The 21379-nt window shown below is 50.9% G+C and overlaps 6 protein-coding genes across 6 annotated transcripts; 3 read left to right on the top strand and 3 right to left on the bottom strand.

Moving 5' to 3' along the window:
* Window positions 1–1839: 1839 nt before the first annotated feature.
* Window positions 1840–3816, bottom strand: BDZ83DRAFT_569406 (ferric reductase like transmembrane component; the record flags this gene model as incomplete). The annotated part of the gene is made up of 1 exon (XM_060504191.1): window positions 1840–3816. The coding sequence occupies one exon, from the start codon at window positions 3814–3816 to the stop codon at window positions 1840–1842; it is 1977 nt and encodes a 658-aa protein (XP_060368898.1).
* A 2655-nt stretch (window positions 3817–6471) lies between these two features.
* BDZ83DRAFT_569515 (ctr copper transporter) lies at window positions 6472–7175 on the top strand (the record flags this gene model as incomplete). The annotated part of the gene is made up of 3 exons (XM_060504205.1): window positions 6472–6516; window positions 6572–6602; window positions 6697–7175. The coding sequence occupies 3 exons, from the start codon at window positions 6472–6474 to the stop codon at window positions 7173–7175; spliced, it is 555 nt and encodes a 184-aa protein (XP_060368899.1).
* Window positions 7176–8280: 1105 nt separating this feature from the next.
* BDZ83DRAFT_607196 (fungal-specific transcription factor) lies at window positions 8281–12102 on the bottom strand. Its single transcript, XM_060507413.1, has 3 exons — window positions 11444–12102; window positions 11132–11156; window positions 8281–10906 (listed from the first exon to the last, which is right to left on the bottom strand). The coding sequence occupies exons 1-3, from the start codon at window positions 11665–11667 to the stop codon at window positions 8603–8605; spliced, it is 2553 nt and encodes an 850-aa protein (XP_060368900.1). The 5' UTR covers window positions 11668–12102; the 3' UTR covers window positions 8281–8602.
* Window positions 12103–14323: 2221 nt separating this feature from the next.
* BDZ83DRAFT_607201 (mandelate racemase/muconate lactonizing enzyme domain-containing protein) lies at window positions 14324–16424 on the top strand. Its single transcript, XM_060507414.1, has 4 exons — window positions 14324–14822; window positions 14895–15043; window positions 15112–16079; window positions 16138–16424. The coding sequence occupies exons 1-4, from the start codon at window positions 14719–14721 to the stop codon at window positions 16177–16179; spliced, it is 1263 nt and encodes a 420-aa protein (XP_060368901.1). The 5' UTR covers window positions 14324–14718; the 3' UTR covers window positions 16180–16424.
* Window positions 16425–17460: 1036 nt separating this feature from the next.
* On the top strand, window positions 17461–18273 carry BDZ83DRAFT_569481 (short-chain dehydrogenase; the record flags this gene model as incomplete). Its single annotated transcript, XM_060504201.1, has 1 exon — window positions 17461–18273. One exon carries the CDS (start codon window positions 17461–17463, stop codon window positions 18271–18273), a length of 813 nt encoding a protein of 270 aa, XP_060368902.1.
* A 1892-nt stretch (window positions 18274–20165) lies between these two features.
* Window positions 20166–20862, bottom strand: BDZ83DRAFT_607208 (uncharacterized protein). Its single transcript, XM_060507415.1, has one exon. The coding sequence runs from the start codon at window positions 20772–20774 to the stop codon at window positions 20526–20528; it is 249 nt and encodes an 82-aa protein (XP_060368903.1). The 5' UTR covers window positions 20775–20862; the 3' UTR covers window positions 20166–20525.
* Between the last annotated feature and the right edge of the window lie 517 nt (window positions 20863–21379).

Here is a 21379-nt window from a genome sequence, read left to right on the forward strand (position 1 = left end):
ATACGGAATCTGGTTTCTTATACGATTAGGTTATTATAATATCTAAAAATAGATAGATAATAAATAAAAGAGGCCTAGATTAGGCTCGGTACTTTGAACGGTATATAAAACCGCGTAAAAAGGGTTAATATTACCTCTTTATCGTTAATAAATACAAAAGTTATTACTCTACGGATTTTAAGCTTTTTTATAAAGAGAATAATATTATTACCCTATATATACCGGCTTATTCGTTTTATTTACTCTAGCCCTTAAATATCGGATATTTTAGGCCTCTAAAAAAGGCATACGGTCAAAAAATCGAGGATAAAATACGTCAGGGTAATACGTATATTATTAAAGAGGACTTTTTCTTAGCGTTTTATAGGGCTTTTGTATAAGCAATTATAAAAAAAAATATTTAAAGAGGATTTAGAGGGGTAGGACTTATACTTTTAAATATAGAGAGTATGCTTTTAAAGCTTAACGTAAAGTTATATACTCCGACGCCTCTAGGATCCCTCTTAATAATACCCCCGGTATAGACTTTTTAAATATTAAATAACCTAACCGAGGCATCTTCGCAATTATAACTTATTAAAAATAGAATCGCCCGTTATTAAAATAGCTCCTTAACTTCGATTATCGAAGCTATAAAATATCTATTTAAAGGGGCTCGTAGGTTTATATACTAAATCGCTTTATTAAAATCCGAGAACTAGATCTTTTAAAAGGAGAATAACCTACTTAGTCGACGCCGAAGAGTTAAAAAAAACCGTCTCTAATAAAAAGGAAGTCTTACTATAACTAAAAAAGAGGACCTTTAGTTATAAAAAGAGGCTATAGCCTAAATAAAAAAAAAAACGCGCCGGAATAATAGTTACTAACCGAGGACTAAAACGGGCTAACGACGATATAGCGTCTATAAAAATACTAATTATAATGCGCAAATATATTAATTTAATAAAAAAATACTTAAAGAAGAGGACTCTAAATAGTTTTATTAAATTAATAAAGTAGGCGTTAAGATTTATTAATTTATATAATGTAGTCGCGGTTCTATATTTTACTCGCTTATCTATTTTACTCGCTTATTATATACATTATTTATTTTTAAATATATATTATTAAAATACCGAGATATTTAGATATTATCGACCCCTAGGGCTTTTTTAATAATTATTAAAAGTTTAATTCTATAAATATTATACTAAAAGACCCCGGGCTATAATAAAACCGTTTTAAAAAATACGGATTAAATATTATTAACTTAAAGATCTAAAATAAGTATATTAATATTAATATTACTATTATTAATACTTAACTTATATAATATAGTTTTAAAATATTTAATTAATTTTAAAATATTATTAATATTTTAAAATTATAGTATAGGAGTAAATTAAATAAAATAAAAAGGGATATTCTAAGGTTATTAAATAGAGTAGAAAATAGGGGGTAGTTTTTAGTTATTTAAAAAGTAATTAATATATTATATCGTTAATAATAGTTTAAATTAATAACGGCTATAGCCGGTTATAGTTAGTTTTAAAGTTTATTATATAGTAATATATAATATTTACTTTAATAAACTAACTTGCCAGTGAAGGTAAAGATGGCCCCTAATGAGGCGGGCTGGACCCTAAAGGGACATTAATAAGTATATAGAATATATAACCCTTGCTAAAGGGTTCACTCATATCTGGACGTGCAATATTACGATAGAAGTTGATGTATTTAAGGAAAAGCCGAGAAATAGCTCGTCTAGGGTATATGTAACTCACAAGGCTTCAAATGCATTCCAAATCAAAATCAAAATCAGCTATAACATCGGCTCCACGTCGGACTGTCCTGTTGTGATCATCGCTCCATACGCTCGTCATGGATGAGTGACACGTTATACCGCTCTTCGCCACTCCATACCTTGCCCACCGAGTTACACTGGGCCACCGCCTGGCGCATGTCGGACATCAGTCCGCCAGGGCCACTTGCAAAGACCGCCGTTCGCCCTGCGACGGTGGCATCGACGAATTCTCGGACAACCGTCGCCAGTTTGGGATGGCGGCAGGTGTCATTGACACCGACCTGGTCTACCGCCCGAGCTGACACCTGTACTCGCTTCTCACCCGAACTATTGCCAGCATCAGACGAAGACTCTGACTCCGAGACATCCTCGGAGTGTCCGGAGCGAGAGGAGGCATTGCCGGAATCGCGTGTGGCAAAGACACGAACCACCACCTTCGGGCCTTGCTCAGCTTCCAAAGCATCGAGCTCGGGTCGCACCCAAGCTACGTCGTTTGTATGTCTCACAACCCAGACCAATTCGAGCTTTCGAGATGCCCCAGAGTGCTTCTTCAGACTCATCAAAACGGGGAGGACATAGGTGATACCGGTACCACCAGCAACGCATAGAATATTCACATCCGAGGTGATATTTCTCAAAATGGGGTCGCCGTAAGGTCCAGTCAAGACAACAGGAGTAGTTGGACCGGCGGTACCCTTCTCAACAGGACCAGCAGCGAGCTTGCGTGCAGCAATCTGAGCAACCTTCTTCGTCTCACCACCCTTGGCGCGGAAAATGTAGGAATGTTTCGTTTTTCCATTCACAGTAACAGGGGTGTTGAGGGGCGTGAAGGGATGTGACTGCCAGATGCTACTCTCGCTGAAGCACAGGTAGAAGTGCTGGCCAATCTTCCAGGCATCGTGGGGGTGACTGAAGTCGAGTCGGACAACGTCGCCATTCTCAGGATCAGGAAATACTGTCATAGCCGCCTGCGCAGCAGAGAAGCCCATGCCCTTGCCCTCAATGAAGTTGTGATGCATCAATGCAGTTCTTACACCACGGGCGAAACGGTCCATGAACCAGATCACAAGAGCCGGAATCATGAAACACTCAAGGTTCTTCCAGTGACCAATGCAAGCGCCAACATATAACATGGCAAGTACGTAGTGCGACTTGCGGAAGAATTCGTAACCAGTCAGGCGGATGACCGGGGGCAAGCTGAGGATATATAGGGCCATGAGAAAGAACAAGGCGATGCAGCCCCATATCATGTAGAGCTGGGAGATCCATTCGTTGGCCACCGTGGGCTGAGGCTGATATAAACGCACCTCGATCACCAGCCAGCCAATGGTATGCAGACTGGACTGGACAACGATGATGTAGCCAACCCAACGGTGAAGAAAATTGAAGTTCTGATAGGGAACGCCGGTAAGAAGGGAGAGGATGGACTCTCGTGTCGAGAAGAGGACGGACAAAGGTGTGAGGGCGTAGGCAAGTATTCCGATACGATCAGACCAGGGACCGAGGCTGACTCTAGTGTTGTAGACGCCTGGCATCTTCTTGACGGGGGTGATCCATGTGTTGTAGACAATACCGACAAAGGAGAAGATCAAGAGATAGCCGGACAATACGGCCAAGATCAACACCTGAAGGCGGGTTGTCCTGCCGAAGATGGGACGGACGCAGTCGGGGAGGAGGTATCGGTTGATTGCGGACGAGGCAGTCTGACGAAGGCGGTTGAGAAAGCTCTTGCTTGCCCGTGTATCTTCGAGAAGAGCAGCTCGAAGGACATCCTCCTCGGAGAGGGACGGCAATGCCCGTCGACCAACGGCCCATATCAACAAGATGGCGCCAACAACCGCCCAAAAAATACCGACGTATAGCATGCCTAAATCGTGAGAGGCGTAGACAACATCCAGATAGGCGCAGGACCCGGCGTCGTTGGTACACGGAAGGGCTCGGTCCACGTAGCCCCAGTGAGGTTCTATCGTGGTGGCATCGCTCAAGTTCTGGATGTGGCGGGCCGCCACATGAGATTTGAGTTGAGAATCCATGGTGTTGTGGGAGGTGCCGTGAGAAGACCAGATGTTAGAGACGACTGATGGTCGGGATGTATCTTATGACAGCGCTCAGCGCTGTCTTGATACTTCGGTTTTCTGGAGGTAATCTGCTTTGGAAGAGATGCTTAGGCGCATATGGTTGAGATGGTGGATGTAATTATAAGTGCCGTTCAAGTACCAATCTCAATACAATATGAAGTGCATGAGTTTCTCGGAGTAAAGAATGCTAGATCTTGCGAGATGGACCGAGGACAATGTCGATGACAACGAGAAGAGAAGTCGTTGGGTGATACGGTAGATGGTGAGAGCAGCTGTGGATAGATGGCAGCCAGCGAGGCAGAGACTCTTAAGGAGAGGATGGTGTGGCACGGAGGATGGAGTGTAGTATCATCATCCGAGTAAAAGAAACGGGACAAGGCGGGATTTGAGAAGGTTTCCGGGAGCTCGTCACGGCGGGTTATGGGGTTTGCGAAGGTGGCTAGTTAATTTAGGGGTCTTGGTAATGTTTCCGGGTTTGGGGCGGCTCCGCGATGTTTGGTGCCGGAAGGAGGGCTACGGGGACACTGGTGTCACTCTTAAAGAGAATCTCCATATTGAAACCCGCTTATGCAGTTGCTTTTTGAGCAAGTTTCTGTGTCATCAAGAATGGCTGCGCTGAGTTTGGCCAAGGCAATAATCACTCCCCGGTTCTGGAGGGCGATGGGAGGGGCTGGCCAGGTTTGGAGATCTACTATTCGTAAAACGAACCAGGGTTTTTGGCCTGTTTCTAGAGCACATTAGCGGGGAATGAGCCGGAACCGTGAATGTGCGAAGACCCATGATGGTGAAAAGGCTCTTTAGAAAGTGGCAGAATGGCTATGTGGACCAGGAGACTGAGAGAACAACTGCTCCGTGAGGTAGCGTTCTATGAACAAATTGGGCAACATGAGCCGGGAAAAGTCAGCGATAGTATTGTGAAGATGTTGTAAAACACGGAAACCATGATCGTGGGGTGGAAGTGAGTGAGCAAGTTGAGCATCTTTGAGCAAGTTTATGTTGGAAAGTGGGTCTGAGCCGGGGTCCCGCGTGGGAACCGAACTACGAGATCCACCGTGGCGTGTGGGGCCGAGCTGCAGGAGCGGCGCGGCTCTCGGGACCGTCAAGGTTCTTCCTGCCATGTTTCCCCTCATCCCGAACTACTAGTCATCTCTGCTAGGTACTCCGTACAGCCTACGAGCCTCCGATTCTCCAATACCTCTTGACGACGTGAAGGATTATCTCTAGCTTGTCCAAGGCATTGCCTCTTTTGGGGTCGAGTCGTTGTTCCCAGCAGGGCGGATAAACCCCAATAAGGTCCCAATAAGGTATGTTCTAGGGCTGGCTCAGCAGGCTGAACGCTCACCCGAGATGGTTTCAGCGGAACCTGGAAAACGGGAGACCCGCCCTCGGGTCGGGTGGCTTTTGCGATGGCGGTCAACTGAACGCCGAAAGCGTTATGAATATAACAGGTAATTAATACCTGGGATACCTTATCTTACAGTGCAACCCAGAAACCCAAAATTAATTCATCTGAGATTCACTTGAGGGGGTTGCGTTGATTGTCTTCAGCAAGTATCATGGTCCAAGCCATGGATAGTATCGAGTCGCATATTGCAATGGCTTGCGGGTTCTAATCTGACTCGATTCCGGTGGCAAACAGATTTAGCAAACTCTCTACCTAGATTGAAATAATCGTCGGAGGCACTCCCAGCCTATTGCGATCCGGCAGCTTTAGGTAAGACCAGGTAAGTTGCTAATGATGTCTCTTCCTTCTCGGTTTCCCTTGGCAAACACTGAAGCCAGATTAGCGTGAGCAAGATAGAGGGTCTGCTGTCGTAATACGGATACTCGCCGACCATCTAACGCCCAACCTTCCCATACCAACGTAACATCCTTTCGGTTGACGAGCATGAGTGGAACCCTTTGGATCGTCAGCAGCGAAAACAGACGGTCCTAAAGTCCTTACTCAATCCCTCCATGCTCGTGTCCCATGCCGACCCCTCTTGAAACTTGCGCACCACCTTTGCCGTTGACTGACCAGGATCTGCCAGCCATATCTGCGCTAACCCATAAGTAGTGACATCCCCCTCCCCACAACTTCTTTTGCCTCTCTTTGCGTTATGTGTGCCATTTTCCTCTTCTCCGAGTCCCTGTCACTCCTATAATTCTGCAATCGCTTAGTCTTCAGTCTGTGCTGACCCTGTACATGTGGGACGTCCCTTCAACTCTCTCATATCCACCCAACACCCATCCAGCCTCCAGGCCAACTCCGGGTCTTGAGCCCATATAGATATCGAGCGATTCCGGCGCGGGCGGTCTGCGGGGTGCCTGCTGAAGTTCTCTTTACGTTTGCCAGTGCTCTACTTCACTTCAACAGTGTCAACCCAAACCAATCCTCACTCTCACTTGCATCGCATCTGCTCAACCACCCTCGTTGACGATCCTCTCCATTGACCGCCTCAACCGATCGCAACCCATCTCCGTCCGATCGTACCTGCGACGCCCGAACCATATCGGCTAGTTTGCCATTGTGAATAGCCTCATTCGACGCCAAGCTCCCCCGCATCTCGTGGCTAAACTCTTTACCTCTCCCTTCGCACACGAGCTTCTGGCTTGCCAAATCAGCCCATCATGGACCACAGTTCGATGGCCAGCTCAACGGACTGCAAGATGTCGGTATGCTACTGTCCCTGGCCTCCGAGTACATGTGCTCATCTAACATGACGACTAGATGTTGTGGAACTGGTATACCATTGACGCATGTAAGTATAATGAGTGTACCTTCTCAGGGCACAGTGCAGTATTGTGCTGTATGCCCACGTATTCGGAAAACAAGCTAATGAGTCGATGCGTTAGGTTTCCTCGCGTCTTCGTGGCAGATCAAGAACGCCGGCATGTTCGCCGCTAGCTGCATCGGTGTCGGTCTGCTCACCGTCTTCCTCGAAGTATTCCGCCGACTCGGAAAAGAATACGACGCCCTCATCCAGCGCCAATTCCAAGCCCGCGCCGCCGAACTACAGGCTCGCATCCCCAAGGAGACGGACTGCTGCGAACCTCCCGCCGCCGTCGCTCCCCAGACGCTCGTCTTCCGTGCGTCGCCACTGCAGCAGCTCATCCGATCCGTCATCCACGCCGCGACTTTTGGATTGGCATACATCGTCATGTTACTGGCCATGTACTACAATGGCTATCTCATCATTTCCATCATCATCGGCGCTGGCTTGGGCAAATTCCTTTGCGACTGGCTTGTTATTCGTGTCACTCTGGAGGCTCTCGCTCCAGCAGCTCCCAACAACATCGTTGGAATCGAGGAGCCAAGTGTTTGCTGCGGTTGAGAGAATGATGGCCTGGTTGAATTTGCATTCTGATTCTACGACGAGCGTTGGGAAAAGCGTCTTATGACGGGGCGTTGGTGGCGCGGCATGTCTGCTATTTGTCGAACGAGGTTCAATCTTCCTTGGTCTGGGAGCAATTTGCAAGGTGCCCAGTCTTCGTGCACATAATGAATCAATACCCTGTCTCTTTCGTTCGCTCTTCTATTCGTCCGCTACTTCTCGGTTCATCACGACAAACCGTAGAGTTGCCTCTTCCTGCACTTATGAATCTAGCCACTGCTCTAGCATCCGGAACAAATATCGGCACAAAAGCAAGTCTTGCCCAGTCCTTCAAAAGGCTGCGCAATGCTGTGGTTTGCAGGTCCAGTTGAAATGCTCCTTTCTGCCTGTTCATAGCAGTGGTTCAGTGAGTCTCCACCTGTGGTAATCGACGACCACTGACCGACGATACATATAATATGGCCACATCATAGACCCGAGCAGCCACTACATCACCACCGTCCTAGTCACAACATAGACTACCTTATGTATACCTTCGAGATCAACTCTAGACCGGCGACCCAAGACAGCGAGCTTGATTACTTGAGCCATTTCCATTTTGCCTGGTATTATTCCATATAGCCCACAGCAAAATATAGCTACGGTGGTAGTCAAGGGGGCTAGCTTGCTGATGTCTCGCATGTTACCTGCGTTACATCGTGACTACGATTTTGGTTCTCACCAGTCTTTAGAAGAGTGTTCTATGTGTGGTTTTACCGGTGTCCGAAGACAATGCGCCAAGAACTCATCCATACTCCTCATCATTGCAGATTCTTCGGAAGCAATTGACGTTTGTTTCTAAGTAGGGCCGAGCAGTACTATAGATCACATACCCGTCCAAATCTATAGGTTTATGGAATCGGATCAGATTCGACCATCATCCTTAGCACACTCTTCAATAGCTGACCAGTCGCACTGCATTCAGCTGGGATTGGTATAATCAAGGCGGCTAGTGCTGCCTGGCACCTACCTCTTGCGGGAGGCGGAACGGCCCGCCGGGACGCGGCCTGTGATGCGGGACGTGTATCAACATGGACACAGATAACATTCAGAATTAGGTAGCAGTGCTCCATATCATCCTCTTTTTTTTATTAATGTCTTCCGAGACTTCGTCCACAAGCCACTGACTCCTTGTTCATCCTCATCTTCCTCACTACTATGATAGCCCTAGCTTTTTTTTCACTCATGCTCATCCTTCCGTGAAGTCCATCATGATCATACAAGCCTCCAAATGCCAGTTCCAAACCAAAGGCCGCTAAGTCGAATGCAAAAATGGGAGACTTTGCTGAGCTCCTACATAAAGTGATGCCCCAATAAACCGGAAAGGTAGCACCCACGCTCATGACCCTGTTCACAAATGTCTCCTCGTTGTGGCACTACTACCCCGCTCATGAAAGAAATTTGGCTCCCTCCTGCTTAAACAGCCAGTCGCTGTTAGCGTCAACCATGAAATTCGTAATGTTGAACTCGTTGCCCGGGGCTGGTGGCGCATTGGATCCGCCATTTTCACTACTAGCGTCCATTCCCGACGCGGTCCCGTTCTGCCCGTTACTGCCGCTCATGCCATGCTGAATCTCGTTGCCAGCGGGTAGACGTGGCACGTTGAAAAAGTCGAATACGTCCAGGTACTCGAGCTCATTTGGTGCTGGTGTTCTAGCTGGTGTAACGCTAGGAAGCCGGCTGTGATTTGGCATACCGTTGGCACGGGGCTGACGGGATATCAGGAAGTCGAGGTCAAACGCTGTGCGACGCATGTCGGCTAGTATCTTGACTGAACTGGGTGTGACACCATCCCCTTGACGCTCGCTGTCGCGATGTTCGTCCAGAACACGTTGCAAGAGGCCGCAGTAGCGCGCAGCGACAGGCCAGTAGCGTCCCATTTCTCGTAGCGTCTCGACAAAGAACTGAATCTGAGGCGACAATTTGTGCTCGACGGTAGATCCGTGGACGAGCAACAGACGCGAAGCTACCCACAAGGTAAAGGCAAAAGGAGGGCCTAGCTTTGCCAAAAGGCCGTTGTTGACGACAAATTCACCCAGCGCAGCAATGTTCTCGACGGCGCCGTGACAGCGCTGTGAGGCGCTGTATGAAGGGGTGAAGATTGGCGAACGAGTTGTCGGATACGCTGCCGACGAATGCAGTCGGATTACAGCCGTGTGGTACGTTGCATGCAGCATCACCCAGCCGCAGTTCAGCGTCTTATTACCGGGCTGGAATAACTTGGCCATATTTCCGTACTCTCCGGGAAGACCAAACTTCCAGGATGTGAGCATGTTGTCGAGCTCTTTGTATCGCATCTGCCATTGCTCCACGTCGCTAAGAGCACTGATGTCGACAGGTTGTTTCAAGAACTTGTGAATCTTGGACAGTATTGCCAAGATCTCAATGTAATATGAGAAAGCACCGAGGTTCTCTGGCTTGTTAATCTCGTATTCGGGATTCGTGTCCTCAGGATGGTCCTGAGTCCTGAACCATCGAGTTTCGACTTTTTGATTCTTGATCCACAGATCATCTCGGCATGGTAGGGTCCGGTCGACTTCCTTGTCGTCCAGAGCAAATTCGAAGGCAGTGGCTAGAGTAGCATACCGGTCGAGAAGATAAATCATCCAGAAGAGCCGCCGTCTGGATTCCTCTTCAATAAAGTCCTTGGGCTCTGGTAGAATCATGGCCCTCAGTGTATAAATGGAGGTAAAATTTGGCGAAACTGAAAAGGAAGTGCTCTCAACGGCCAGCCCGAGCTGAACAACCGACCTAGTGATGAGAGCCATAATGTTCCAACCAGGGGGGCCATTGCTGCTGCCGACGAGATCCAGAGCAAGAATCACTAAGGCTTGCAGGGCCTTAACCGAGGAATTTTCCATGCCATATAGCAAGACCCTTTGCTTCGATATGGAATGGTAATGCTGCCGACTTTCCTCGGTAAGTCTCGAGTCAGTAGAGTATCGAAGCGTTGTGGCAACAATGGCGTGTAGCAGGATACGATCTGTCTCTTCAAGGGTGGATGGGCCAAACAAAGAATCCAGGGTCGTCTTCCGATGGAGAATAGGGCACCAGGTGTTGATGTGCTTGAAGTAAAGGTCCACTAGGGCGTAAAGCAGGTCGTAGGGCGGTAGCTCCTGGTCTGGCGCCGTTGACGTCTGACTTTGTGCCATGGCAACATCTGGAGAGTGTAATTGCGTTTGATTTGTGCCGTAATATTCCTGTGCCGCACTGCTAGGGTGTGACATGGCAGTGATATGGCTCGGCGGTGCAGCCATGCTGGTCATAGGCATTTGACCTTGAAACTCGTGCATGGATGGAGTGGGGGGCGGCATTCCAAACTCCATGGACTGTGAAGTTGAGGGGTAAGATGATGGTTTCTGAAGGAAGAGAGCCGTTTCCGCCTGCGGCGTTCGATGGGACTCGGATGGCCTAAACAAGGCATTGGTCTCTCGTGGTGTGCCATGGTCACTTGGCAGACTCGGGTTACTATTCCGAATGCTTGGGGCTACGCCGTGGTGTTGGTTGGAAGTCAGAGTCGCCTGGAGAATCTCGGAGTGAGTTCTGAGTATCTCCTCGAGCTTGTCCAGTCGCTGCTCTAGCTCACGGCCGTAGCCGGCACGAAGACCGGGCTTCTTGCGCTCCTTGTACTCGCACAAGGCTCCATTGCGGCTGCACCAGCCGCAGGAGGGCTGTCCTCGGTCACATTTCACCTACTCGATCGAGGCGAGTCAGCCACAAATTCCACTTTGAGAGCTAGGTACGTTATCTGAGGCGTAAGAAGAGAACAAGAAAGAGGAATTTCCTGAGAGTAGCCGTTGACTTATCGGATCATGAATGAGTTACGCATGACACAATGATAGGGGTATTATGGAAAATTGAACTGCAGGAACGAAAGAAGAGAAAGGGACGGCAAAAGAGACGGGACTTGGTGTGACCTTTCTCTGCTTGCATAGCTCGCATCTTGGAGTTGGATTGTTAGCTTCAGGGTTCTGCTCGGAAGGCACGGGTTCAGGCGATGGTGGTTCGAGGGACATGGGGGCAAAGCCCAAGGGGGGCAATTCAGGACAAGAAACTGGGCAATGGGGAGGTAGAGAGGTAGGTGTGTGAGTGAGTGGATAGAGGGAGCAAGGCACCCAAGCAGCCGGATTTGATATGAGTTGAGATGAGTGAGTCGTGATGGGGTTGAGTGAGAGTGAGTGGCATGGCATGGGGTAAGGTGAGGTGAGCTAGGACGGGGAACGACATACGAGACAGATATGGGTCTCTTGCGCTTCCCAAGGCGGGTGACATCCTGATCGTCTTGGTCAAGATCGTTTTCGTCTCCGCTTTGCAGCTGGTTGCCGTCGTCAGAGTCCTGGTCCTGGCTATGAGACTGATTTTGGTCATGGCTCTGGCTACGGTTGTGCTGGATAGACTTGATGTTAGCTGCAGGCGGTGACCGGCTGCTGAGAGAGTGGCCGTTGTGCTGCATCCTCGGTGTGGCAGTCTCCGAGCAATAGCTGGCGGAAGGGTAAAACAAGGCCGAGAGATGTGTATCTGAAGAGCAAGTGTGACGCAGGCACAGAGCCGAATGGTTGGGTAGGGCGGGCGCGCACACACACACACACGGATGGAAGGCGAACGCGTAGGCGTGCGTATGAGTTGGAGTCGCAGGCGTTTGTGCGAGATTCGAACGCGCGGGTTCGGGAGAAGCTTGGGAATCTCGGGTTAATGTTGAGCAGAGGGTGGGAGAAAAAAAAAGGGCACCGGAGGCTGGGGTCGGGAAAGAAGAGGCTCGGGGTATTTTTTTTGTGCTTTTTTTCTGTCCCACACGTGCCACACTCCAGTGGGAGGCCAGACTGTTGTACAGACACCAAGAAGGCCTGAACGAGACAAAGAACGACAAGGAAGGGGGCGGGGAAGCAAGTTCGGGGGAGGGGAAGGAAGCGGAGGTGGAGTGGACAAGCTGGAAATACGTGACCGGGATGGGTTTTAATTGGACTGGAAGAGATGGGGAAAGAGGGATGGGCCTGACGAGCTGAACAGACTGTCCCAATGGGTCAAAGGAAGGTACCTTACCTTACTGTGCGTGTGTGCTCACTCAAGGTACGGGTAAACGTATAAAGTCTTAATTAGATAGATAAATGGCTACTACCACCTCGCGATTGGAAAGCTCAATGTAGAACACGGAGTCGAGGAGTAGTCTTTCTTTTCCCTGATCTGCTTTCGTTGTCATTCCTGTGCGTGTGGGCTGCGGGAACAGAGCACAACAACAAGCACGTTCGTACCTTAGGTAAGGTACTTGGTGACACCTGAAAATGATGCCTTGGGAACGAGCTATCGAGACAAAATGAAGGGCCCAGGAACGTTAGGCGACGCAATTTCGTGCTAAGGGATCCCTACGAGAGAGCGCTTGTCCTTTGCAGCTCAGCAAACTGTATACAACCACAATATCAGGGGCAAGACAAGATGAGAAAGAACGTGGGGTGAAGCGACAGGCAGAGAGCGAATGTTGCCGGCGGTTGGGGGCGGCCGAATCGAAAATGGATTGTGTGGGGAAGAAGAAGGAAGCAGGCACGCACGTACTCACGCGCCAGTGCCCGCACGAGGGCGAGGAGAATGCGGAGAAATCGCTGACAGATTGGCGCCTTCCGAGGCCCATGAGGTGCCCCGTCCTTGGGGCCATTTCATCCAATGAGACCCTTGGGACTGGAAAGAGAAGGATGAATTAGACTCTCTCATTGGATGAGGTGCCCCGTAACTAGCCACATCCATGCGGATAGTGTGGAGGTGGCTGCGACCTCAGCCATCGGTACGTACTTTGGACAACGTGAGATGGTCACCGTGGCGCGCCGCAGAGGAAATTCAGTCAAAGTAAATACAGCGGACTAATCCAACAACAGCAAACAACAGCTGAGTCTTTTGTCCCGTACAACCTCGGATTCCATCCGCACAGTATCAGTTATATTGGGTTTGCTGTCTCGCATCAGCTAGCAATCCCTTCCATAATCATCCATCTTCCAGGTGCCACGCCTTCTTTGCTCACTGCTCCAGCCAGTGCTTATGTTGGCTCCTTACTCTTCACCCACCTCAGACCTTAGGTAATGCGCCTTATGTAATGTACTTTGGAGGAACCTGCTAGACGGCACGTAGACGGCAAGAGGCAGAGGAATTTCGACGAGAAAGCGTGCCATGCCTCGGGCCAGCAAGAGTGTGACCCACATCGGGCAGTTCGGTGCAGTTCTCGGGCAAAGATATCCCACGTCTCCGAAGGCGCCCGCGACCGGCGGGGGGGGGACTTGCAAAGAGAAATCGCCAGCAGTTCGACACTGCTGGGATATAGCTTGACCGAGTCATGAACTTCACCACCTAAGAACTTGGGTGTCGACAAAATAGAGAAGAGAGAAAAAACTGAGTGAACACTCAAGAGTCAAGACAGCCATCATGGCATTATTTGCGTACGTACCTTCTTTTGGACCATACGCTAGTTAGCCCATGTGCCACAAGCCTTCGCAGCTACGGCCTCTCCCGTCCCAAGCAACCGGGATTGTGCACTTCACCACCGACTCGAAAGTCAAATACTGCGTATGTTTGTACGGATAGACTCAACGATGAAACTGAATTGGCTTGTTCGTTCCATAGACGAGAGAGAACCATCCCTCGTGCCCCCACGGTAATCTTGTCCATCATCATGCGCCCTCTCACACAACTCACACACCCTCAACTCGTTGACGACTCAATGCCTGCAGCAATGCTTGCAGCAGACACCTAGCCAGTCCTACACTCAGAAATGTCCGATTGGCCCTGTGCCCTTGTGACATCGGTTCCAAGCCGGAGACTACCTAAGTGAGAAGCCATTGGAGAGCTGAGATGTAAACTACGTACGGTTTTCTGTCTTGGTGCTGTATTAGTATGAAGCACTGATCCTCGGGGATGGTGCACAATAAACGTGCCCATGTGCCATCCACTGTTCGATGACCCTTGGACGCCTGTATATTTTCGTCTCACGGTGTTTCTTACTTCGCTTTAGACTATTTACAACTCTGAAAGCCTTAGAAAAAGCCATGTCAATGACACCCGACATCCGAGCCCGGTAGATGGGGATTGGATGTGGTGGAGGGGTCCTTTCCCGTAACCCACTGCCTTCCCCCTGTTTCCGCCTGTCGGTGCATCTGCTGCCGATCTCCAAAACCTTCCCGTCCACCACCGTCCACCACAATGGCACAAATCAGTCTGGCTCCGAGCCGACCTGTGTCGAACCTGCTGTGTCTAGACCCCACTAACGTGGACTTTCATCCGATTCGGTCGCCATGGCTCCTTTGCTCCTGTCCTGTTCACTGGGCTCACATGTCTTGGAATCCCCGCGACAGTTAGTCTTCCGTCCCTCTTAAAAGACGCCCACGAGCCCAATTCCCCCTTGGTTCCCCCTCACTTGATCTTTCCATCATCGTACCGTTTCTCACCTGCCCAATCTCAACGTCCCCCTCTTCCCTCCCCTCCCTTGCTCACTACACTGGTAGCCACAGATTCTGGAGGCAACACAATGGCGTCCGTGAGATCTTTCCCCTCCATCAAGGAGATTCGGACGTTTGTCATCGGCGGTGTTGGTTCCGGCGGTGATTACCACAATGTCAAGGGCGGCCACTGGTACGTTTGTAGCGCTGCTCTGGATGAGCCTTGTCACACATAGACGGCATAAGCTAACAATACAATAAACAGGCTAATTGATAGTCCCATTTCCACTCCCTGTTCGCGATGGGAGCAGTACCGCAACTCAAGAACCAGCTGGGGCATCAATGTCCTGGGCTCATTCCTCATCGAGATCGAAGCGACAGATGGCACTGTCGGTATTGCTACTGGCTTTGGAGGTGCGTAGTCTTGACACAACACGAGTGAATATGGTTGAGAAAGACTTTGCTGACCAGATTTCACGCAGGCCCTCCGGCATGCTGGCTCGTCCACCAGCACTTTGAGCGTTTCCTCATCGGCGCTGATCCCCGAAACACAAACCTGCTGTTTGAGCAGATGTACAGAGGTTCCATGTTCTATGGCCGAAAGGGTCTTCCTCTTGCCGTCATCTCCGTCATCGATCTCGCCATCTGGGACTTGCTTGGCAAGGTGAGAAACGAGCCTGTATACAAGCTCATTGGCGGTGCCACCAAGGAGCGCCTGGACTTCTACTGCACTGGCCCCGAGCCGTCGGCGGCCAAGACGATGGGCTTCTGGGGCGGCAAGGTCCCTCTTCCGTACTGCCCAGAGGACGGCCACGCCGGTCTGAAGAAGAACGTAGAGTTCCTCCGCAAGCACCGCGAAAGCGTTGGACCCGATTTCCCCATAATGGTGGACTGCTACATGAGTCTTAATGTGTCTTACACAATCGAGATTGTCAAGGCCTGCGAGGACCTCAACATCAACTGGTGGGAGGAGTGTCTGTCGCCCGACGACACGGACGGCTTCGAGCAGATTAAGCGCGCGCACCCCACCATCAAGTTCACCACTGGCGAGCACGAATACTCTCGATTCGGATTCCGCAAGCTCATCGAGGGACGCAACCTGGATATCATCCAGCCTGATGTCATGTGGCTCGGTGGCCTCACGGAACTGCTCAAGGTCTCTGCCATGGCCTCGGCGTACGACATCCCTGTTGTGCCTCACGCCAGTGGTCCTTACAGCTACCACTTTGTCATTTCGCAACCGAACACGCCCTTCCAGGAGTACCTCGCCAACTCGCCCGACGGCAAGAGCGTTCTGCCCGTCTTCGGCGACCTCTTCCTCGACGAGCCCATTCCGACAAAGGGCTTCCTGACGACGGCTGACCTTGACAAGCCCGGCTTCGGTCTGACGCTCAACCCCGCCGTCAGGTCAAAACTGATCTCGGGCAAGGCTCTGCTGAATGCTAGCCCTGTAAGTGGACAGAAAGTCGCAAATCATTGTATTGTCAGATGTACTAACAAGTGTGCAGGAGAGGCCCCTCAAGTCAGTGGAGGAGACGGAAGCGAAATAAACAACAGCTTTATGCATGATGTTGAAGTCAGAATGTAAAGGCCGGTAGCATCGGCCAAGTAGAGTAACGTGTCACTCGCAAGGCTATTGGGAATACTTAGACCGGGGCGGTTGGATTCAGCTGTGTGGCGGTGTCGAGAACATGGTTTATTGGCGTCATGTACACGGCGAATCAGCTGGTATGCTTAGCTACCACGTGAAATAGATTTATGACAATGTTTATAGCAACTATCTAAGATGTTGGTGACTATCATGAACCGGTTTCGATGTTTCTGCGGCCAAGGCCAAGGATGCAACAGTATGATCATTAATCGCCTTGCATTAAGGGCGGCAGAGAAAAACTCGAGATTGCTCTCTAGATGTATCACAATTGAAGGCTTCGACTTGATCTGTGGCGATGAATTCGAGCTTCGCGGAGCCGAGATCGATATACGCGGAGAGTGGGGGTTCCATGTTTAGCTTGACCTACAATTGCCATACTCGACGTGCATTGTTAGCAGCAAGGAACCAGCCGGGACGCAGTGAGGGAGGAGTGACGGAATCCCAAACACCACGGAGGAAACACCGTCTCTGACCAGAGCATGAAGCAGCTCAGGTGGGATAGATACGCAGTAATGGGCAATATGGTGGTTGGTGGGGTGAGGCTCGCTACATTTGTGACCGAGAGTGCGGGGTGGAAAGTGGGATGTCCACAGGTCATGGGGAATTCCGAATGAAAAGGGTACCCACGCAGGTCACGGAAGGGGTTTGTCGTCGGCAGCTGCCCCTGGGGTTCCGAATGAGACAAGCAGCCTTCCTTACCTAATGTCTCCCGACTTTCACTCCCCGAGTATGTATCGTGGGACTCGGAAGGCACCTCATGCAGCGGGCGGCAGTCGTGGCTCGGTCGTCGGGTCTCACTTGAGCCGCCCTCGCTGCACAATAACCCCCCTCTTCCGTCTTCATAGCTCTGTCCCGCCTCCTCCGCACCAACCACAATTCCTTCGGGCATGTATCGTCGACTACAAATATAGACTTGTCAACCATCCGTCCTCGCGCACGAGCACAAGCGAAGCTTACCACGAATCTACAGACGAACACGATCACTCGCTAATCGTCTGCCATCTACCGCCAATCGCCCACCGCTTGATCCTATCTTTGGCTGATCCAATTACCAGGGTCTGATTCGACGTCGTGCCGTCCAAGCCAACCCCGCACCCGGCCTCATTCCGACTTCCTACCTTACATAACGACGACGGCCTTCCTTTTCAAGAAAGCTTGCCATATTTGCAAATAGTACACGATGGCCCCGGCGAATCTGCTTGCTGGCAAGACTGCCATCATCACGGGCGGCACTACTGGCATTGGAAAGGCTATTGCGTTGGAATACATAAAGCAGGGTGCCAACGTTGTCGTAAACCATTTGGGCCTTGAAAAAGACCAGCCCCACCTTGATGCTCTCATTGCCGACGCCGCTGCTGCGAAGCAAGAGAACCCCAACGCGGGCCGTCTGGCCGATATAATTGGCGATGTTCGCGAGCCCGAGACGGCAGCAAAGCTGGTTGCGCGTGCCGTCGAGCACTCCGGCAACGCCCGTCTAGACATCTGCGTCTCCAATGCTGGCATCTGCACATTCGCCGAGTTTCTCGAGCTGACCCCCGATCTGTTCACCAAGACAGTCCGTACCAACCTCGACGGTGCCTTCTATGTTGTACAGGCAGCCGCGCGCCAGATGAGCCAGCAATCGCCTGCTGGTGGTAGCATCATCGGCATCTCGTCCATCTCCGCCCTCGTCGGTGGTGGCCAGCAGACCCATTACACCCCTACCAAGGCCGGTGTACTCAGCCTCATGCAGAGCACTGCTGTTGCCTTGGGAAAATACAATATTCGCTGCAATGCCTTGCTCCCCGGTACGATCAAGACGCAGCTCAACGAAGAGGACCTGGCCGACGATGCCAAGCGGGCCTACACGGAGGGCCGCATTCCTCTAGGCCGCACCGGCGTGCCGTCCGATCTCGCCGGGCCCGCCGTCTTCCTAGCCTGCGAATACCTCAGTGGTTATGTGACAGGCGCGCAGTTGCTGGTTGACGGCGGCCTCTTTGTTAATCTTCAATAGAGCGCTCTCAGCCTATCACGCTCGATTTTGCTATGTTTGTTCTAGAGTGCTGTGGTATCGGGGTGTCCCTCCTATTGGTCAAGTAGCAGATAGAATGCTTGTCCATGGAGGAGTCAAAAGCGCGACGGGATGAGGGATTTATGAGGGCACGGAGGAGAAAAGAAAAAGACACAGTTGCAAAGACCGCCTACTGTTCCAACCGGTGCATTCAAGCACCGCAGGATGAAACAAAAGTCCAAGGATTGAGGAATGTATGATTGATTATTAGCAAGTGAGCGGTATTCCTCGAATCCACTTGCGTGCTCATGTTGGCCAGTCACGCCAACCCGTTGATTTCCTTTCCCCTTCCATCAAACCCTCTTATCCTCTTATTACCGGGCAAGGATCAGGCCTCCGTATGCAAGCCAAAGTCACCCCTTCTGCCCATCCCTCATACTTGTCGTTTGTCTGCTTTTTGTTTGAGCGAACTGTGGTTCCGGTTTCCAATTTCACCGTCTTTGGCGGTTTCCCAACTGTCCAAGCGAGGGCGACGGACGAATAAGACGGCCTTGATAGGTGCACTCAACTGGCTGAGCGAGTGACGGGGCTCCATCCCTTGCCTACATACAGTATGGATACGGACAGGGGCAGGGGTGTCTGCATGGAGTCTGGCCGACGGTGACGGCATCACAATGCGACTGACGAGTAGTAGGCATGGCGGCAGCGGGACGCGACAGTAATAGCGCCGGGCTGAAGCCTGGTTTTCGCTTGGTAGACTGTGGGCGTTCTCCTCACGGCTCGGCAACGCTGGATGATGGCGTCGTTGTGCAGCAAGGAGGGAAGAAGAAAAAAAAAACGGCGACGGGAGGCCGGCCGCAGAGGAAGCAAAGGCCCGCGACGGGGGATGCACATCTACCGGTAGAACCGCAAATCTCGGGAGTGTTGGGTGAAGCGTGTAGTACGGCAGGACGGGTATCGAGCTATTGAGTAACTGCTCATATACTACATTGTTATCTCGAACTCTCTCCAAACTACGAACACATCAAGATTCGCGTTCGTTCACTAGATACACTGCCCGTGTCCTTGCCATACCCAGTTGTCTGCACGAGAGACAACGAGGTCGACCGTCAGTCACAGGACAATGAAACCCCCGGACTTTTTAAGAGGGACAGGCCACAAAATACACATGTTGTGGGCGGGTACAGCATAAGTGGATGGCCTGGAGATGCGTGGTTTCTTTGGGTATCAGCGTTCTGGACTTGATGATGATGTTTTGTGGCCCTGTTCACGCAACTTCCCTGAACACAGTCGTACTCAGTCTGGACTCTGCGTACATAGTGTGTTCGTGCCTTGAGATGGAGAAGGGAGAGATGGACGTCATTCGCCGAGTCATGAATTAACCTAGAATAGTAAGTATCTAAGCGTCCTTTTGGGGCGATGACACAAGAGATGAGCGGCGAAGTCGCCTTTCTGAAGCTGAAGACAAAAAAGTCAGCAACAGAAGAGTTTTCTTTTCGCCTTGCCTCAATTACAGTCACTTTCCCTCTCTTTTCTTTCAAGGTCCTAATTAGTCAGTCAATGTTGGTGAGACAAGCGCAAATATGCAGGACCGGTGTCGAACGGCCATGGGACCGAGGGTTTTCCGGACCCGATGCCGCTGGATACCCGGTTCTTTGCCGTAGGGGGGCAATGAATGGGAGGGCTCTATTACCTAAGCCGCTGAAAGAGACGACTGCCACTTCGGGCCGTCTAGCGGAGCCTCTTGCCCGTGGCAGCGACCAATGAGATGTAGCCGTCCGAGCCACGGGCGTTCTGCGAGTGTGCACATCGCAATCCTTGCCGCCGCGACCCCGGGACCCACTATCGGTGACGTCACTACGGGGTCTCCGTTGCCCGCTTTTATGGAACCACACGGGCAAATTCCTTGATACATCTCTCACCTCATGGTGCAAGTGCATTTTCGCATTTGTGGACCACCTCAGACGCTATCACCACTTCCTGCGGGCACCATCCCTGTGTCAGCCTGCCGTATCGCAAGGAGTCGTCGATAAGGAGTAGGCACACGCCCAATGGGAGCCATGGAGGGGTCTTCAAGGAGGCGGGCGAAGGAGGGGCAGAGATTGCGCCGGCGCTGCTTTATCTGATGCTGAAGACAAGAAGCCGATGAGACCGACTGAGTTAGGCATGGTCTGCTGTACGGACTACCTTACAAAGTACCTTTTCGTGCCATTGTATGGATAAAGATACTTGACATACGAAACGTCGCATGGTATCTACCTTTTCCCCCCTTTGACGTCCTTGGTCCTGAATCGAATTAGATTCCTTGTGACAAGGCCAATTCCCCTGGCGTATCCTTCCATGTTTGGGCTTAACTTTGCGCTGGCGACAGACGTAGATGATGAATCCGTGGAACTACTACTGGCTGCATGATAGAGATAGACACCGGTACATGACCGAACAAAAAGTGAGAGATATTGAATACACCAAATAGCCTTTGTGCATGCTGCAATAAGCCTCTGCATTTTGCCTCAGGGTCCAACGGCTGGCCGTGACGGCGGCTCGCATGTGCTTCGTCCTTGCGCCAAGGCCGCCTCGGGTAAGGGTCGATCGCTGCCGCATCGGTACCCAGATCATCATCATTGCTCGGGGCATTTCGAGGCCCCTAACCATATGCTTTGCGCGACACACAGCGGAATCTTTTGCAGCCGCAACGAGGAACCCGAAAAGCCAAGTCTCCACCATGACGGTTGGCGAGATGGATCCCTTCTACTGCCTATGGAGCCTCCTAAACATGCTTTTTGCCCTTCTCTTGTTGGCGGCTCGCTGGGTTACTCGCCCGTTTTGTGACTTGCACTACGTTTGTACTTTGTACTTTGGATCCATCTGTATTGGTAAAACCCGTACCTAGGAGCCAGGAACAATGTTTTTTCAGACTGCCAGTGCGAGTCTGCCCTGGCGGTGAGATGGAGGAACCTTTGGTGCCACACAAGTTTTCTCCCTCTTGGCAAGTAGCCGCATCCCGGCCCGTTTCCCTTTGGCGGTACTCTTCTGTACGGAAGTACGTCGACTGCAGCAGTGCTGCTCGCAACAAAGGGCAGTGTCTTTATCCTCTTCTGTGTCGTAATCA

Source organism: Colletotrichum acutatum (assembly GCF_030867785.1).
Source record: "Colletotrichum acutatum strain CBS 112980 chromosome Unknown BDZ83scaffold_14, whole genome shotgun sequence".
NCBI classification, from domain to species: domain Eukaryota; kingdom Fungi; phylum Ascomycota; class Sordariomycetes; order Glomerellales; family Glomerellaceae; genus Colletotrichum; species Colletotrichum acutatum.